The following is a 17,220-nucleotide window of genomic DNA, read 5'->3' on the forward strand; positions in this document are numbered from 1 at the left end:
TCTCAGGTTGAATTTCTAATATGGCAAACATGGAAATACATAACCCACAAAAGCTCCTTGGGAACGTAAATATCTTTTGAGCATCAAGGAATACTGAGACCAAAAATATTGAAAATAACTAAATTAGAGCGTGTGTTCTTAAGCAATCTGTGATATTGTATGCAAATACTGTGTGTATGTATATACATCTATATATATATATTCCCCCCCTGTGGGGAGAGGGTATGTAACTCCACCACCTGCTCAAAGACTGTGGGAACATTCAAATTTTTTAACTCTTTTGCTTGTTGCTTCTTAAAGAAATGTCTCAATGTAACTCTTCTTTCATCCTATAGAAACTGGTTTTATCTGATTTCAGGGAAAACAATTTGCACAGAGACGGCTAGCTGGGACATCCAAAGACTTCAAACTGATATCTTCTACCACTGCTTTTCTAAAATTAGTTATTTCCATTAACCAAAATAGTATTTTTAAGTTCTATATGTGATGTGCCAGGCACTGTGGGGCTACTGTTAAAAACTAGACATTGCTCCTGAAATCTTCATGCTTACATTCAAGGAGGGAAACATATAAAGGTAGATAATTAGAATAGCAGGTATTGTGATACAAATATTACACCATACGACAGTGTCTGTCAAACTCTGTGGTGAAGAACCAATTAAAAAAAAAACAACTGCTAATCCATGGCTATTATCTGTGTAAAATAGAATAAAAGTATGTCAGCAATTGTAACTTCTATAATTATCTTGTCACAGACTGGCGGTTTGCAGCTCAGCAATCTATACTTTGAGAAACGTGTTGCTTATCAAACACTTAGAAGGTGCATTTAATCCAAACTTGAGCAGTTCAGGAAGCATTTCTAAGCGGAAGCCCTTCTAAGAGGAGAACTAAGGGGGTAAAGGCCCTAGGCAGCACCAGCTGTATTTTGGCAAAGGTCTTTAGGCTGAAAGGAGTGAAACTTTGAGAGTGGGGAGAGATGAAACTGGAGAGGTATGCAGGGCCCAGATTGTGTGGGATGTTTGGATTTTAACAATGAGCAATGAAGAGGACTCAACTGGAAGTCACAAAATCGCATTTGTATTTTAGAACGGTTTGCATTCCGTGTGGAAGATGGACTGACAGAGGATCAAGACAGGGAGCCCATTTAGGAGGTTATTACATTGTCTAGGTAAGAGATAATGATGGCATGAAGGAGCGTAACTGCATGGGGATATAGAGTAGAAACCTGTTTACCAGTCTGGATGACAGAATATTAGAAATGATAGCTTCCAGAATTTTCCAGCTGGCAATATTATTTTTTAAGACTATGAAGGTTATGGTTTTGTCAGTTCTTGCTGTTAATACACACTATTTTTTTTTAAACATCTTTATTGGAGTATAATTGCTTTACAATGGTGTGTTAGTTTCTGCTGTATAACAAAGTGAATCAGCTATACATATTATTCATTCTTGGAGTGCAACTTTCTGTATTTGATGCCATAAATAATATTTATAGAACTTCATTCAAATAAGTTCTTGTTCATTTTTTCATGGGGCAGTAGACACTTATTGCTTTTCTTTTTTGTTATTTAATATCCATTTCTTCATCTACCCGGATTTCCTTTTGAGAAATTGCCTCTGTCCCATGGCATACAGTCACATGCTAATCAGATGTGCCCTCTCTGGAATCTGAAATTTGAGCAGACATTCTACCTCTGCTCCTAACCTGATTGACCCTGCTGTAAATTATGCCATATTCTAGCCCCTACTGTTGCCTTTGTTCTAGCAGAGTTCCCTAGTTACCTATGGATTCTGTGAGCTTCTGATAATTTGAATGAATTCTCTTCTGCTTAAATTGGCCAGAGTAGGATTCTAGCTTGCAACCTTTCATGGCAAATCCAACAGAATCTGAAAGTTTCTTTCCTACAGGACACATTAAACACAACACTCTACATCACCGTTGTATAAGTATGAGTGTAAATATTTAACAAAAGTAAATCCCTCTTTTTAGAGCTATGCCTATTAAATATTAAGGTTATTTCTAAGTAGTGAGGAGGGAATTTCATTACATATATAATACAGAAGAAAGCAGAATGCTATAATGGTAAGAGCCTGGAGGTGAGCAGTCTGGGTTCACACTCTGGATGATGACCACTTTCTTGTGCAAATTACTAATCTCTCAGAGTTTCAGCTTCCTCACAAGCTAATAACAGTACCTGTCTCACAGAACTATTTTGGAGATTAATTAATACACACAAAATACTGCGAATACCTAACACAAGTAAGAACCCAATAAATAGTCATATAATACAAAACCAGTTTCTGAAACATGGATAAGAAATATAAAACCCACAATGCAAACAAGAGATTTTATTGGAATAACTACTAAACAATGGAGTACTAAAGGTATAATTTAGAATTTTAGAAATTAAACGGAGTATTTAGAGAATTCATATGTTGTATTAAAAGTTTAATATCTGAATTTGAAAAATAAAGTAAAATTCCACAATCACTGAAATGCTTACTTCTTCAAGGGATCTTCTCGGCTGTAAAGACTTGAGAAGCTTGTCTCCTGGCCTTGAAAAGAAATTAAAAAAAATATTAATAGTAAGGGAGAAGTCAATTAATTAAAGTATGTATTAATTTTATAATACAAAAAATCTGGAATTTTTTCCAAGATAATGAAAATTCCTTAAGGAATATTACAACTTCAAATTTAGGAAATTAGGAAAAACATTTTTAAAACCAAGCCATTAAAAAATTAAAGAAAATTCCAGATAAAGACAAAACACAAAGGATTAAAAAGAAAATAACACCTTTTTATGGAATAATGAATCAAAATTAAAAATCCTGGCTCAAAGTCAGAGAGAGGTAAAAACAGAGAAAAGGAGAGATAGAGATGGGGCTACAAGCAGAGAAACACCACCAAGGTCTCACTTTCCAAGACCAGAAAGCTAACAGCTAAATAAAATGTGCAGCTAGCCTCCATGATATTGGGTAGGCCAAAAAGTTCACTCGGGCTTTTCCATAACATCTTAACCCCACCTATGATGTCAAAAGTTATCGGTATATTGGTGAACAAGCATTTTGGTATTTTGTAACAGTTAAAATGAACCTCTAACTTTATTCAGCCAAATTAACGATAGGGTGAAAAAAATGAATGCAATTTTGGTATTTAAGTCATTGCAAAGAAACCTCTAACGTATCGTAATTAAACTGAAGAACCTCTTAAACAGTCCTTGCCTGTATATCCCAAGTTGTGATGCTGAAAAGATTACTCTAGCTCTATCTCTCATTTCAAACAATTTTAGTCCTTTCCCTCATGATCCTATTATTCTTCATAAACGCTCCTTTCTACTGCTCTATCTCTTCTCTCTTTAGAGGGAAATAAATGTGAAGTACTCTAATAGGGACATTTTTTTTTTCTTTAAGATTTGAGAACTGTGTATTTTCTAGACTTGATATGCTACCACATAGCTTCAGTTTATACAAGTGGAGGGTTTCCAATTCCTAGGAATTCTTCTATAATGTACTACTCATCACTTAAATGCAAGGGGTAAAGAGGTAACTGTACTGAAGTTAATTTCTGGAATTGTATATATCCAATAAGTAAGTGTATGTGTCCTATTAGAGTACTTCACTCTCTCAATAGTGTGATATATATATCTCCAATAGTTCATCCAACATATCCAAGTGCCTAACACAGAGCCTCAGGAATCACTAGAATCACATATAATAAACAGTAATTATGAGACCAATATGAGTTAGAACTCCTTGGATTAAGTTAGCTTTTTCTTACCATATATGTTGCCATTTTTCATTACTCCCCTGACATTAAAAATTAAATTATGTATTATAAAATTAAATATTTTTGTGAAGCTCCAAGTAAAATATTTGACAAAATTAGGTACCATTTGAAATTTAAAGATGTTCATTCCAGAAATTAAATGACATACAAAATATCTTTGCCAACCTAATGTTACAGAATGAGGTGTTAGGAGTTAGCTAAAAATTTTATACTCTGAAGTCCAACCTGTCCAAGCTTCACATAATAAATATTTAGATACTTACAATTTTCTCCTCTGAAGAAAGAACACCCTCTACTGCCACTATCTGGTACTGCTTATGTTTTAAATTCCCCACAAATTTCCGAAGTTGCTTGACACTGCTAGCTTCCATGTCTTGTTTTAAGAGTTTCTGCATTTCTCGAGAAGGACATCCAGGATCAAATACTAGTAAACATAATGTTCGGTTTTTTCTCTCTTCAATTCCAACAACTGTTTGACTATGACCTATCAAAAAATCAAGTATGAGCTATATATATATATATGTGTGTGTGTGTGTGTGTGTGTGTGTGATATCTACTTATATGTACAGCTATATACAGATATGTTACTATATATAAACACGCACATATATAGACACACTAGATACACTTTCTATATATAGTATGTGTGCACATGTGTATTTAGAATATAAATACAGTCAGTCCCTCTGACATATAGGTTATCTGAGTTCTTTCAGTTCTGAGACACTTTCAGTTTTCTTTGTTCAATTTTAGTTTTCTAAAGGCTTCATGGCAAAAAATTCTACTTTCACTATGCCGTATATTTTAGTTTTTCTTTCCTAATCCCATAGTCCTTCTTATTCAAATTATCTCAGAAGAATGGATTTGAAATTTACCTACTGAAGAACAAAAAGTCTCATGGTTCCAAAAGGTAAACAAGAGTCAATTTATACATACCAGAACTTCAATGGGAAGGGCTTAAACTTTCTAGCTTGTATCCTGAACAATGAAATTCCTAATATTTACTTCTCTTTCCTCCTGTCAATCCAAATCATCCATTCGACAAATTTTATGAAATATCCATATGCCAGGCACTATTCCATGCAGTTAGTGATACAAAAGCAAACAAAACAAACACTTCTGTCTTCATGGAGCTTATATTCTAATAGGAAGGAATTCTCCACAAACAAGGTAAATAGGTAAAGTTTATATATATCATGTTAGATAAAGAAAAATAAAGCAGGGAAGAGGGATAGGAAATGCCATTGTTGGAGGGGGGTAGAATAACAAGATGAATTTTTCAAAAAGATGGTCAGGGAAGGCCTCACTGAAGTGAGGTAAAGCCTTGGAAAATGTAAAGGATGAACAATAAAGGGAGAGTGAACCAGGTGGCCCTGAAGATACCAAGGACATCATCCATTACTGGAATGTGTCATGATGACAATACAGCTCTAAAAATAAGAGTAATGTCACAATACTCCTCTCCTCCCATTAATTATCAGAATCTTAACGTATCCTAAAGCAAAAGCCAATTGCCTGTCTCATAAAAATAAATTGTCTTATAAGTTATACTTAGTATCTGTAAGTTATACTAACCTTGATGTTGAAGATAGATAGGAGGTTTAGATGTAAACAGTACTTTCGGACTCCCTTCTCTCTCTGAAGAATAGTAGCTCAATATCCATTCGAATAAGCGAGGGTGTGTACCCAAAGGGCCAGTTGACTTGTGAAAGTCAATAATACGACACCTATAAAAAAAATTGACAAAATGGATTATTTAGAAAAATATTAAAAAAAATTTTTTCATCAATGGAGTTATAAAATACAAAAAATTCTTAATTTAGAATTAATTTTATTTCATCATCATTTTCTTAAGAAGAAATAAAAATTTTATTATTTATCTGGAAACTTATTTTATGAGGAAATTATTTAAATAACTTTTAAGGTTGATGACAGATATAAAAGTTACAAAAATTTTCTGACATATAAAACTTCCATTAGTAGTAAATGAGGGTCATACTTGATTTTTAAAAGTCTACCTATAACCTGAGACATAGGGACTTTTACTCCAAAGTCTCTAAACCCGATGATCAATTAGAAGCCGACCTCTAATTATAATTCCTCAACAGCCATTTGAAGCTATCAAAAATATCCTAAATATTTTTCCTGTCAGTTCTCTCAAATTTCAATAATAGACAAGAAAAGAATACCTGTAAAGATCATAAAAAACCTGTATGTACCCCCATCTATACATCTATCTATCTCCTATTTGGCAACAGACCATGGTGGTATTGTTTCCTCAAGAGGAAGTCAACCATGAATAAACCAAACTATTTTAAACAGGAGCACTATTTACACTTCTCAACAACTATTTTAAAAAAGGTCAAATATAAGTAAAAGCAATTAATATAGAGTCATGAAGCTTAAGGCAAACTTTCCATTAAAGATGATCATAAGCATCTATCTCCGATGTCTCTTGAAAGCCGAGGTCCGCCAATCAGCTTTTTAGTGCCTCATTCTTCACTTTAGGAACAGACAGCTAAGGATTTTTAAAAGTTACAAGAAAGCCTTCCAAATGGAAAAGACTAAAATAAATAGACATGAAAGCAATTTAACATGGAGGATACAGAAAAATGCAAGGAATAGAAAAAAAGAAAATGTTGGAAAAAAATTTTACAACCATAAAAGAATACGATGGTATGAATTACCCCTTAAAATTAAAAACATGATTGTTAAAATAAAAATTTCAATAGAGTAGCTGGGAGATAACGTTGAGTAAATTTAGATAGTAAAACAAAATCAAAGAAAGTCAAAGAAGTTCAGTGGCCAACTAACAGGAGTTCCAGAAAGAAAAATAAAGAAAATGGAGGGATCATAATTATCAAACAACATTTAACCTCTAAGCTCTTACTACATGCCAGTCATAGTCCTAAGGACATTATTATCTCATTTAATTATCACTATAACTCTATGAAGCAGTAACTATTTACATGTTCTTTTATCAATGGTGGGACTAGGACAAGTTCAGTCGTAGAGCTAGCAGGCAGAAAGCTAGAATCAATTGTAGGCAATCTTACTTCAAAAAGTCTAAGCCCTTAACCACTATACTGAGATCTTATAGCCTACAATTCCAGATTCAAAAGGAAAAACAAATGCCCAACACAATGAATCAAAGCCCCACATCCAATGGTGAATTTTCATAGTATCGGGGCTAAGAAAAGATGCAAAAAAACTTCCAGAGAAAATAAATAGGTTATACACAAAGGAACAAAAATCAGATGGCAGCTTACCTTCTCTTTAGTAATACTGATTGCTAGAAGTCAACAGAGTAACAACTTGATCTGATTTGAAAATGATTTTGGGTTAAGAATAATACAGCCACACAAACTATCACTTCCGTAATAAGACTAGGTACCATTTCTTAGAAGGCTAATAAAGGAAGTGTTCAAGCAAAAGAGAGTAATCCAAAAAAGAGAGAGACATGGAATCCAGGAAAAATCCAGGACCCAATTCAAGAAAACAGTGAAGAAATGCAACATGATTAGAGCTGTGGAAGGGATCTAGAAGGCAAATAATGCAGACTAGAGCAGAGGAAAGACAGCTTCAAGAAAAAGGTGTCCAGGAATAAGGAGCACCTCAGATTTCATGATAAATGGAGTTTTTGGAAAAATTTGACCATGATGCAGCCAAACTGTAAAACGGAAAAGGAAAGGCAATTCTTAACTCAAAGAAAATTTTAAAAAGCTTTTCAGGAAAGAGATAAAATCAGCAATGAATAATATTTACACAGTCATGATGTAAACCCTGACTTTAACTTAATAAAAACTGAGATTTAACCATATTACAAAAATTGAGGGGAAACAGATGGGAGATATAAGGAGAATGCAATAGACAATGTCTAAAAGTGACAAACCAAGAAAAGGCCATGAAAGCATATTATTTAAAAACAATATAAGTGGGCTTCCCTGGTGGCGCAGTGGTTGAGAGTCCACCTGCTGGTGCAGAGGACACGGGTTCGCGCCCCGGTCTGGGAAGATCCCACATGCCGCGGAGCGGCTGGGCCCGTGAGCCATGGCCGCTGAGCCTGCTCGTCCGGAGCCTGTGCTCCGCAACGGGAGAGGCCACAACAGTGAGAGGCCCGTACCGCAAAAAAAAAAAAAACAAACAAACAAAAAAAACAATGACAGCTGCCTCTGAGAGACAGGACTTGAGAATAGATAAGAGCATGAAATGGGGAATGAGTTGCTGGTTTTCACTGTAAGTCTTTCATTTTAATGCTACTTAAATTTTATTTTTTAACTATCCCTTTGATTAAAAAAAAACCACAATAACAAAAATTTCCCAGATATGACAATAACATTAACTTGGTTTTTTAGGTACATACTTTATCCTTAGGGAGGTCAGAAGTGTATATACTTCACATGCTCCAATCCAGGCCTTTGTTCCCTGTAACCTGTTATTAAGTTGAGAGGCACCCTGGGGATCAAAACCTTCCTTCCATGCATCTTCAATCATAGACTGAATTTTTGGAATGCAAGGAACTGACATACCTAAAATTATACAAAGCAAATATGTAATATGACAGTAAAGTACTGAATAATATCATTTAGCAGTACACCATACATTCTACAGGAACCTACGGTTTTTATGCCATTATTTCTGACATCTTCTACCATATCATTTTCTCTTCCTTCAACCAGAATTCAGGTTTTTAATGTAAATATCCACTAAAATACATCTTTATTAAAGCTATTAATTGTGCCTACTATATATTAATTCATTCCACATCAAATGTACTTTATCAGATGATAAGTTCAGGGTATCGTATTTCACATACCTTTCAAGCAATCATCATAAGCATCATTTTGTAATAATGATGAAAGCAGCATTTGGAAATTTCTGTAACCACAACCCCAACCTTTGTCACCAAAAGATGACTGAAAGTGATCCACTACTGTAGAAAGCCACACACGCCTCACATCTGTGGCAGCATTCTGATAATACCTATAAAGTGCTTCCATAATTCCTAAAGTGAAAAAGAGATTTAGAAAGTTTAGAGGAATATCATCTTTCTATGGCTGTCTCATATATTTCTAATATCAACCTCTTTCTCAAGGGCCACATCTAAATCCTGTCGATTCCATCTTCTTTATCTTTTTACTGATATAATCTTGGTTATTGTCCTGCTTATTTACTACTATGAGAGTTTCCTAATACTAGCATATTACTTATTATGATGAATTGAAACTGTTTGCTTCCTTCACTTCTGCATCTGCAGGGCCAGCACATAAAAGTACACTGCTGAATGAATGTTCTTGACCCCCCATTTTATTATACATTCTGCTGGACATCATTCTTTCTGAAGCTCAGTCCCAGTCAATTTGCTCTCAATTTAAAAACTTCAATAGCTTCCTATTACCCATGGAATAGTTTTAATCCATGGTATATGAAGCCCACAGCAGGCTATCCTCTAACTTATCTTTATTTCAAACCACTCTTCTTGCCACAATTTTGGCTGTGGCCTAACTGAACATGATTTTGACCATGGAGTTTTCATTCAATTACAATATTTACTAAGCCCTTTTAAAATACTTAGCACTATGCTAAGCATTGAGGATACAAAGTATTATGACAATATTCCTTAAAACCTCCTGGACCCAGATTATAATAAGTGCTATAGCATGAATAACAAGGTGTTAGGACAGGGTACATCTGATTCTATCCCTTTCCTCCTTCTAGTAACTCTCCCTATATTTCAAAATCCTACTGATACCTTCAGAAGCAAATGCTACAGTCTTTGTAAACACTTTTCCTGATTCCATAACCCCAAACAAAAAGGTCCTCTTTTTCTGAACAATCACTACATTTTACTTGTGCCTCCTAGGTACTGGTCATATTTCATGGCAGAATTCTACAGTTCTTTGTGTATACTTTACAGACTCTGGGAAGCTTATTGGCAGGAAAATCTTATTTGGATAGCCCATACTTTCTCACATAGAACATGGCACCAAAAAGGCAATCACTAAATACTTCACTTGAATGAAGATTATCCTATAGGAAAATGGGTTTTTGTCTTTAAGAAGGCAGAGTCAATAAATCAAAACAATTAAAGGAACCAAGAGTTGTAGCTGTGCCTACACTATGAAGGACAGAAATATAGACCATTATAACCATTTCCAGGGAACTTAAAAAGATTAGACTCACCGTCAAGAAAAAGAACAATTAAAATGCTATATAACTGAGTACTAAATGTTGTAGCATGGAATGGGTACTCTAGGAATTCAGAGAAATTAATGTGAGATTCAGTATCACAGACTTTGATAAAGAGATCAAGATTTGAGAGACATTTAAGAGTGAGGTGGAATAATAGAAAAATAGGGAAAAAAAGTAATGTACATTCTAATATACTTTGGCATAGTTATTACTAACTCAATGATGCCTCATTGTGTATGTAATACTGTCCTAGTAACCACATCATAGCACTTGCTTTTAAAGGAAAATTTCCTCATAATTAAAGTTCTTTATTTCTTAGCACCTAAATGTCTTTAGATATTTTCCAAGATGAATGTACCTTCTGTTAAATTCTATTCTATTCTATATAGAATATAGAATGTTAAAATAATGAGACTCTTCAAATGAGAGCAGCTTCAATTAACATCTGCATAACTAACAAAAAATACAAATTTTATTTGGAAGTCTGGATTTCCTGGATCTGGATTTCTTTTTCCTTCCCAAGGTTAGGGAAGTTTTCAGAGAGCCAGTGTCTCCTGGAGGGGAGCCTTACACACGGCTGGTGTCCTGGTTTTTACGCCTGGTACCCCAGCTTTTACAGCTGCCACCCTGACAGCCTGATTCTGGTGGCCAGGAGGGCTTGCATTCCTGGGTCTCACAGGACTATGCAATCGGAAAGACAATTCTTAGAAGGCCGCCATCTCCAGGGCACTGCACAGACAAAAAACTGAGGCATATCCCCAAGTCTTTCTCTGAAGGCAGCCTCTTTCTTTGTCTTAGAGATTCAGCCTGGGGGGCAAGCTTCAGGATTGGCACATATCTAGTGGACTAGGGAGCTGCTCTCAAGGAACGAAGGCTGTGGATGCCACCTTGGCATTCTCCCTCTTACTCCAGCTTACCAGACCCTTCCAGAAAAGAGCCCATACACTTGTGTGCAACTCTGATTTTTGCGATTGTCACCCAGGGGACACTGCCATATCACCTGGTCAGCAGGCCTTATACTAGCAGTCCAACAGGACTGTATATATTTGCATACTTTTGAAAGCTGTTGCAGCCACTACTGAAAACAGTATGGAGGTTCCTCAAATAAATAAAACTAGAACTACCATATGATCCAGAAATTTCACTACCATATGACACAGCAAGCCAATCTGTTTCAGAAGAAAACAAAAATACTAACTTGAAAAGATATATGCACCCCTATGTTCACTGCATAACGGTTTATAATAAACAAGATATAGACCCTAGGTGTCCACTGAAGGATGAATGGATAAAGAAATTGTGGTACACATACATACACGCAAAGGAATGCTACTCAGCCAGAAAAGAGAATGAAATTTCACCATCTGCAACAACATGGATGGACCTGAAGGGTAATAACGCTTAGTAAAATAAGTCAGAGAAAGACAAATACTGTATGTTATCACTTATATGAGGGATCTAAAAAATAAAACAAAGGAATGTAACAAAACAGAAACAGACTCACATATATAGAGAACAAATCGGTGGTTAACCAGTGTGGAGAGAGAAGGAAAAAGGGGCAAAATAGGGGTAGGGGGTTAAGAAGTACAAACTACTATGTATAAAATAAATAAGCTACAAGGATATATTATACAGCACAAGGAATATAGCCAATATTTTATAATAACTTTAATCTAAAAAGTACTGGATCACTATGTTGTATACCTGAAACTAATATAATATTGTAAACCAACTATACCCCAATAAAAAAAAATTAATGTAACAACAACAACAAAAAACAAAATGAGAAGAGATAACACACACATACATACATACAATGGAATATTATTTAGCCACAGAACAGAATGAAATCTTGCCATTTGTAACAGTGGAGGGACCTTAAGGGCATTATGCTAAGTGAAGTAAGTCAGACAGGGAAAGACAGATACTGCATTATCTCTCTTACATGTGGAATCTAAAAACACAACAACAAAACAACCACCACCACCACAACAAAAACAAGCTCATGGATACAGGGAACAGACTGGTCTTTGCCAGAGGCAGGATGTGGGGGGATGGGAGAAATGAGTGAAGGGAGTAAAAAAAAATCTTTAGCACTAAATCGATTACTTCTAAATAAAAAGGACACAGTACATTACAGGTCAGTGTTCTTCAATCTTTTACAGATATATTTATTTTAAATTATACATACACTACTATATTCTCCAGTAACTCTAAAACATATGTATAAACAGAAATTAAAGGATACCATAAATTAAAGACAAGTAGAAGTTCTAATATTTTCTTCCTATATACCCTAATGCATCATATTACACATCTGCTGGGAAGTCCTATCCTGTATGGAAACTTTCTGCAGGGAGACCCTTGAAGTATAAAGACAGCCTTCAGAAACAGACGTATGGATATATGAAAATATGACATATGTGTTACAAATACATGGAGACAGTACAGATTTGCTAAGTGGTACTGAGATAAACAAGCAATAACAACTTAGTATTATAAGTATCACTACAAATAAGGGGAAAAATTAGATCCATACCTTCTCTTTCGCTCACTCAAGTTTTTCCCTCCTTCCCTCTCTCTCACACAGACATATGCACAAATAAATTCCAAGTTGATTAAAAGTCAAAATATGAAAAGCAAGGTATAATTTTTTTTTTTAGTAACGGCTACTTTATTTTATTTTATATTTTTGGCAGTGCCGCTTGCGGGACCTTAGTTCCCCAACCAGGGATCAAACTTGTGCCCCCTGCAGTGGAAGTGCGGAGTCCTAACCACCGGACCACCAGGGAATTCCTGAATATGAAAAGCAGGCATAAATTTTTCTTTTGTTTTGTTCTATTTTTTTTAATTTTAGTTTATTTGATTGAAGTACAGTTGATTTACAATGTGTTAATTTCTACTGTACAGCAAAGTGACTCAGTTATACATATAATATTCTTTTCCATATTATGGTTTATCACAGTGAGTTGATTTTTATGTGCTAAAATCACTTCCAGTTGGCATAAAAAAATACCATGATCTATGTGAAGGAACTATCTTTTTTAAAAAATATATACTTTTTTAAAAACTTTTTATTTTATATTGGAGTATAGCTGATTAACAATTTTGTGATAGTTTCAGGTGTACAGCAGTGATTCAGTTATACATATACATGTATCTATTCTTTTTCAAATTCTTTTCCCATTTAGGTTGTTACATAATATTGAGCAGAGTTCCCTGTGCTATACAGTAGGTCCTTGTTGGTTATCCATTTTAAGGGTATAAATATTTAAAGACAATATAAAGGGATATGTTTATGATCTCAAAGATGGGGGGGTTTCTTAAACAAGACACTTAGAAAACAAATAAAGGGAAAGATTAAGAAATTCAATTATATTCAAATTTAAAATTCTAATTGAAGACACCATGTACAAAATTTAAAGGCAAATTATAGATTCGAAGAAGATATTTGCTCCTCATATAATCAATGAAGAATTAGTATCCTGAATACTTAATGGACTTCCAAAAATCAATAAGAAAAGGACAAACAACCCAACAGAGAAGGGGAAAAGGAAGGGACTAGGTTATTTACAGAAGAAACTAACTCAGGAGTAATCCGAGAAATACAATTAAGAGATGTATCCTCCTCTCATGCCCTATTAAATGGCAAAAATTAAAAAGTGTCACGATACAAAGTATAAGTCAGAACACACCGATGCTAATGTAGATTACAACCACTTTAGAAAACAACTCCATAATACCCTTAACAAAGTTAATTATGCAAATACCCTTTAATCTAGTATTTCCAGTCTGGATGTTAGAGAAACTCTTGAGGGGGAAACCTGTTCACAATTTGTAAGAATAAAACACTGGAAACAACCTAAGTAATACAAGGAAATTCTATACAGCAATCAAAATGAATGAAGTACAGTTATAAGAATCAATATATTTAAGCAAATCCAATTAAAGCATACATATTGTATACCAATTTACACGTAGTTTAAAATATAAAAGATTATGTATTATTATGGAAACCTACATATAAGATAAAATTATTAAAACATATATGAGACTGATAAATACCAAATTCAGGATAATGATTCCCTTTGTGGAGGACAGAAATCAGAATGAATGAGGGGTACGCAAGGGGTTTAAAATACATATGAAAGGCTTTACAGCTTTAAAACATTAAATTTCATAAAAACTGGGTGGCGGGAACAAAGCTGTTTTCATATAATTTGGTTTTTTTTTAAACTATACTAACAGACATGTTAAAAAAAAATGTTAAAAACATCAGGAAAAATGGCATTCTTTGGAACAAGACAGATCTGATTGTGAATACCAGCTGGGCCAATAACTAGCTATGTAACCTTACCTTGGGAAAGTAATTTAACCTAAGTCACAATGACCTCATCCAGAAAAATCGAACAGTACACAAGATTTTTCTTTTGAGAGTTACATGATACAATATATATAAAGGTCTTAGTATCTAAAACTGTACTGAACAATACGGTAGAAACTATTTACAGGTGGCTATTTGAACACCTGAAGTGTGGCTTGTCCAAACTGAGATGACCTGCAAAGTAAAATACACATTGGATTTTGAAGAATTGTAAAACATCCCATTAACAGTTTTTAATACCTATTACATGTTGACATATTATGGACACGCTGGAAAAATATTAAAATTAATTTCACCTAGTCCTTTTTACTTTTTCTAATGTGACTACTGGAAATTTAAAATTATTTATGTGGCTCACATTCTACTAGACAGCAATTGTCTAGAACATAGTAAGCACTTAAAAACTTTTCTAAAAGGTTTGTTTCCAAATGTCAAATAAATTGACACAATATAAAAGTGAATTATTTTTAAGTGAATTATTTACTATAAAAATAAAAGTTCAGGAGTTTTAAAACAACAAACAAAAAATTACTTGAACACACAGTCTCACCTAAAACTATATAAACTATGGGTTATGAAAATTACACAAAATTCAAATAATTCTGATTATTACTTCAGTGTGTATGGAATATTAAAACCATGATTTGGATGTTTAAATACTCACCAGAAGTTTTTGTTTTTCCATCATCAATACCAATAGCTAGTGATTCCATCATATCAGCTTTTCTTCTATGAAATTCAGATGGATGCATTCTTCCCCTATTTACTTCTATCTCCATATTTCGTAGCTGCTGTTGCTTGTACCCTCCAGAATTATTTAAACCATATTGTCTCTATTGAACATAAAAACAAATGACTTAATTTTTATGTCCCTTTACATTAATGAGGATGGAAACTTCCCACTATTTTTTATATCTGGAAATATATTTTGAAACATTCTGGTTTATAGACATTTATACAAGTCAACTTAAAGATTTTTATGAAAAATAAATCACACACAAAAAAATCCCTAAGTTAATAATAGCCTTTCTCTACAAACAACCATCATGGTAAGAGACTTGTTTTCCTTGTAGTAGGGAAAGTAGAGAATCCTGTCTTCCTACTAATGGTACTGTGAAAGGCAGATGAGTTCTGACCATACTGCTGATTTTTTCAAGACAACCTGTCAGTACTTGTTATTTGGTTCCTAGGCTAGCCTACAAAGGCCTACTTAATCCATAATTCATTCAGGTATTCATTCTACGTAGTGAATGAACTATGTTTTTGCACACTGACAATAATATGTTAAAACAGCCCCTATGGAAAACATTTCTGAGACCTGAACAAGTAACCTGCAAACTTACATAATAAACTCCCTTAAACACCGAAAAGTTTTTGTATTGATAAATGTTTCAAAATTATATAAGGCAAAGACGACTTAGGAAAAGCCAACTTTCTTTTCTCCTCTGAATCCTGGTGGGAAAATAATTTTGCAAATAAATGAATCATGAATGAGAAAAATAGCCTAAATTAGATATTCCAAAGGAAGAATAGCCATGTCTAAGATACTGGAGAAAAAAAAGTAAGAGGTCAAATAAGATCAGGAAGATTATAATATGTACAATGCATATTAGTATTTTAAAGGCTTTGAGAAGACCCCAAGTACACAAACCTGTTTAAGTGGACACTTTCAAACCTATTCAATCATAAACCCTTTTTACTCATACATTACCCTTATTAGCACATAGAAAAAGAACACTCAAAAACTATATGAGCATTATTAACACAGATGACATCATAGTCTACAGCAAATTAGGTCTGAAAAAAGTAGAAAAAGATGTTAAAATTTTTAATGCATTAAAAATATAATAGATGCTACCAGTTTAGTTCAACAGATACCACCACTCACCTAAAAAAAATGAAGTCTCAAACATCATCAAAAAGCATTTTCCATTAAAAATGGTTCTTTCTAAATGCCTGAATTACAATCACTAAAAGAATTTAAGACTCAGGAGACATTAATTCTAAGTTTCTGTTTTAAGTACCTATACAAACACTTAAAATTCCGAGTCTCAATTTCCTAATTTTTCCCATTGACATAGGTTTATATCCAGGCTTTACCATTTAATACTGCCAAACCCTGAGCAAGTTAAGCTACTTAAGTACTTTATGTCTCCATTTCTTCATCTTCTGTTAAAAGAAAAAGTCTAAAATAACTTCATGGAGCAGTGAAGATTTTAAGATACTTTATATGAAGTGTTCACCCTAGTACATGACCAGAATGAGTACTTATAAATGGTGGCTGTTATGAACTATAAAAAATATATGTAAAAAAATATTTTGTATAATAAAGACAAAAATAATAGGCTGAAGGCTTGATAGCATGTTTGAAAAATAAGAACTCTAACCAAACCAAAATAATATAATTGCTATTAATCTTTGTACCTGCAGGTTCTGAAATTCTTCCATTTCTTGTCTTGATTCTTCAGATCTCCTCTTTCTGTCTTCTTCTTGTTGAAGCTGTTGAGCCAATTCCAGATCTCTAGAACACTGGACTCTATCCATACCTATTATACATTTTTAATGTTTAGAATAAAATAACTACTGAAATAAAGGCTCACTTATATGTTAATACATATTTTTTAAAAGGAGTAAATGCTATTATTTTGCCATTTATTCATGACTACGATGTCACAGAAACACTGAGAACAAATCTAGCAGAACTTGGACTGCTTCTGTAAGGGTATAACCTCCACTTAAATCGCTAATACTCGCTGAGTGTTTACGCTGTGACAGGCACTTCTTATTAATTATCTCATTTGGATCCTCATAACAACCTTAGGAAGTTAGGTATTATTATCTACTAAGGAAACCAGAA

The 17,220-nt window shown here is 33.9% G+C and overlaps 1 protein-coding gene across 6 annotated transcripts in view; it reads right to left on the bottom strand.

Annotated features, from left to right (window-relative positions):
• Positions 1-17,220, bottom strand: part of ZUP1 (zinc finger containing ubiquitin peptidase 1) — a 28,082-nt gene that overhangs the window by 3,766 nt on the left and 7,096 nt on the right. For 2 of the 6 annotated variants that reach the window (XM_079939419.1, XM_079939423.1), the window contains exons 4-10: positions 16,788-16,909; positions 15,028-15,196; positions 8,604-8,792; positions 8,151-8,316; positions 5,363-5,514; positions 4,051-4,271; positions 653-2,556 (exon numbers count right to left, since the gene is read on the bottom strand). In XM_079939419.1, coding sequence (XP_079795545.1) covers positions 2,509-2,556; positions 4,051-4,271; positions 5,363-5,514; positions 8,151-8,316; positions 8,604-8,792; positions 15,028-15,196; positions 16,788-16,909 — 1,067 coding nt within the window. In that variant the 3' untranslated portion in view covers positions 653-2,508. Of the gene's footprint in view, positions 1-652; positions 2,557-4,050; positions 4,272-5,362; positions 5,515-7,056; positions 7,108-8,150; positions 8,317-8,603; positions 8,793-15,027; positions 15,197-16,787; positions 16,910-17,220 lie in introns of those variants that run through there. The other 4 variants (XM_079939420.1, XM_079939422.1, XM_079939421.1 and 1 more) reach the window with 4 other exon arrangements.

Source organism: Stenella coeruleoalba, assembly GCF_951394435.1.
Source record: "Stenella coeruleoalba genome assembly, chromosome: 12".
NCBI lineage: Eukaryota > Metazoa > Chordata > Mammalia > Artiodactyla > Delphinidae > Stenella > Stenella coeruleoalba.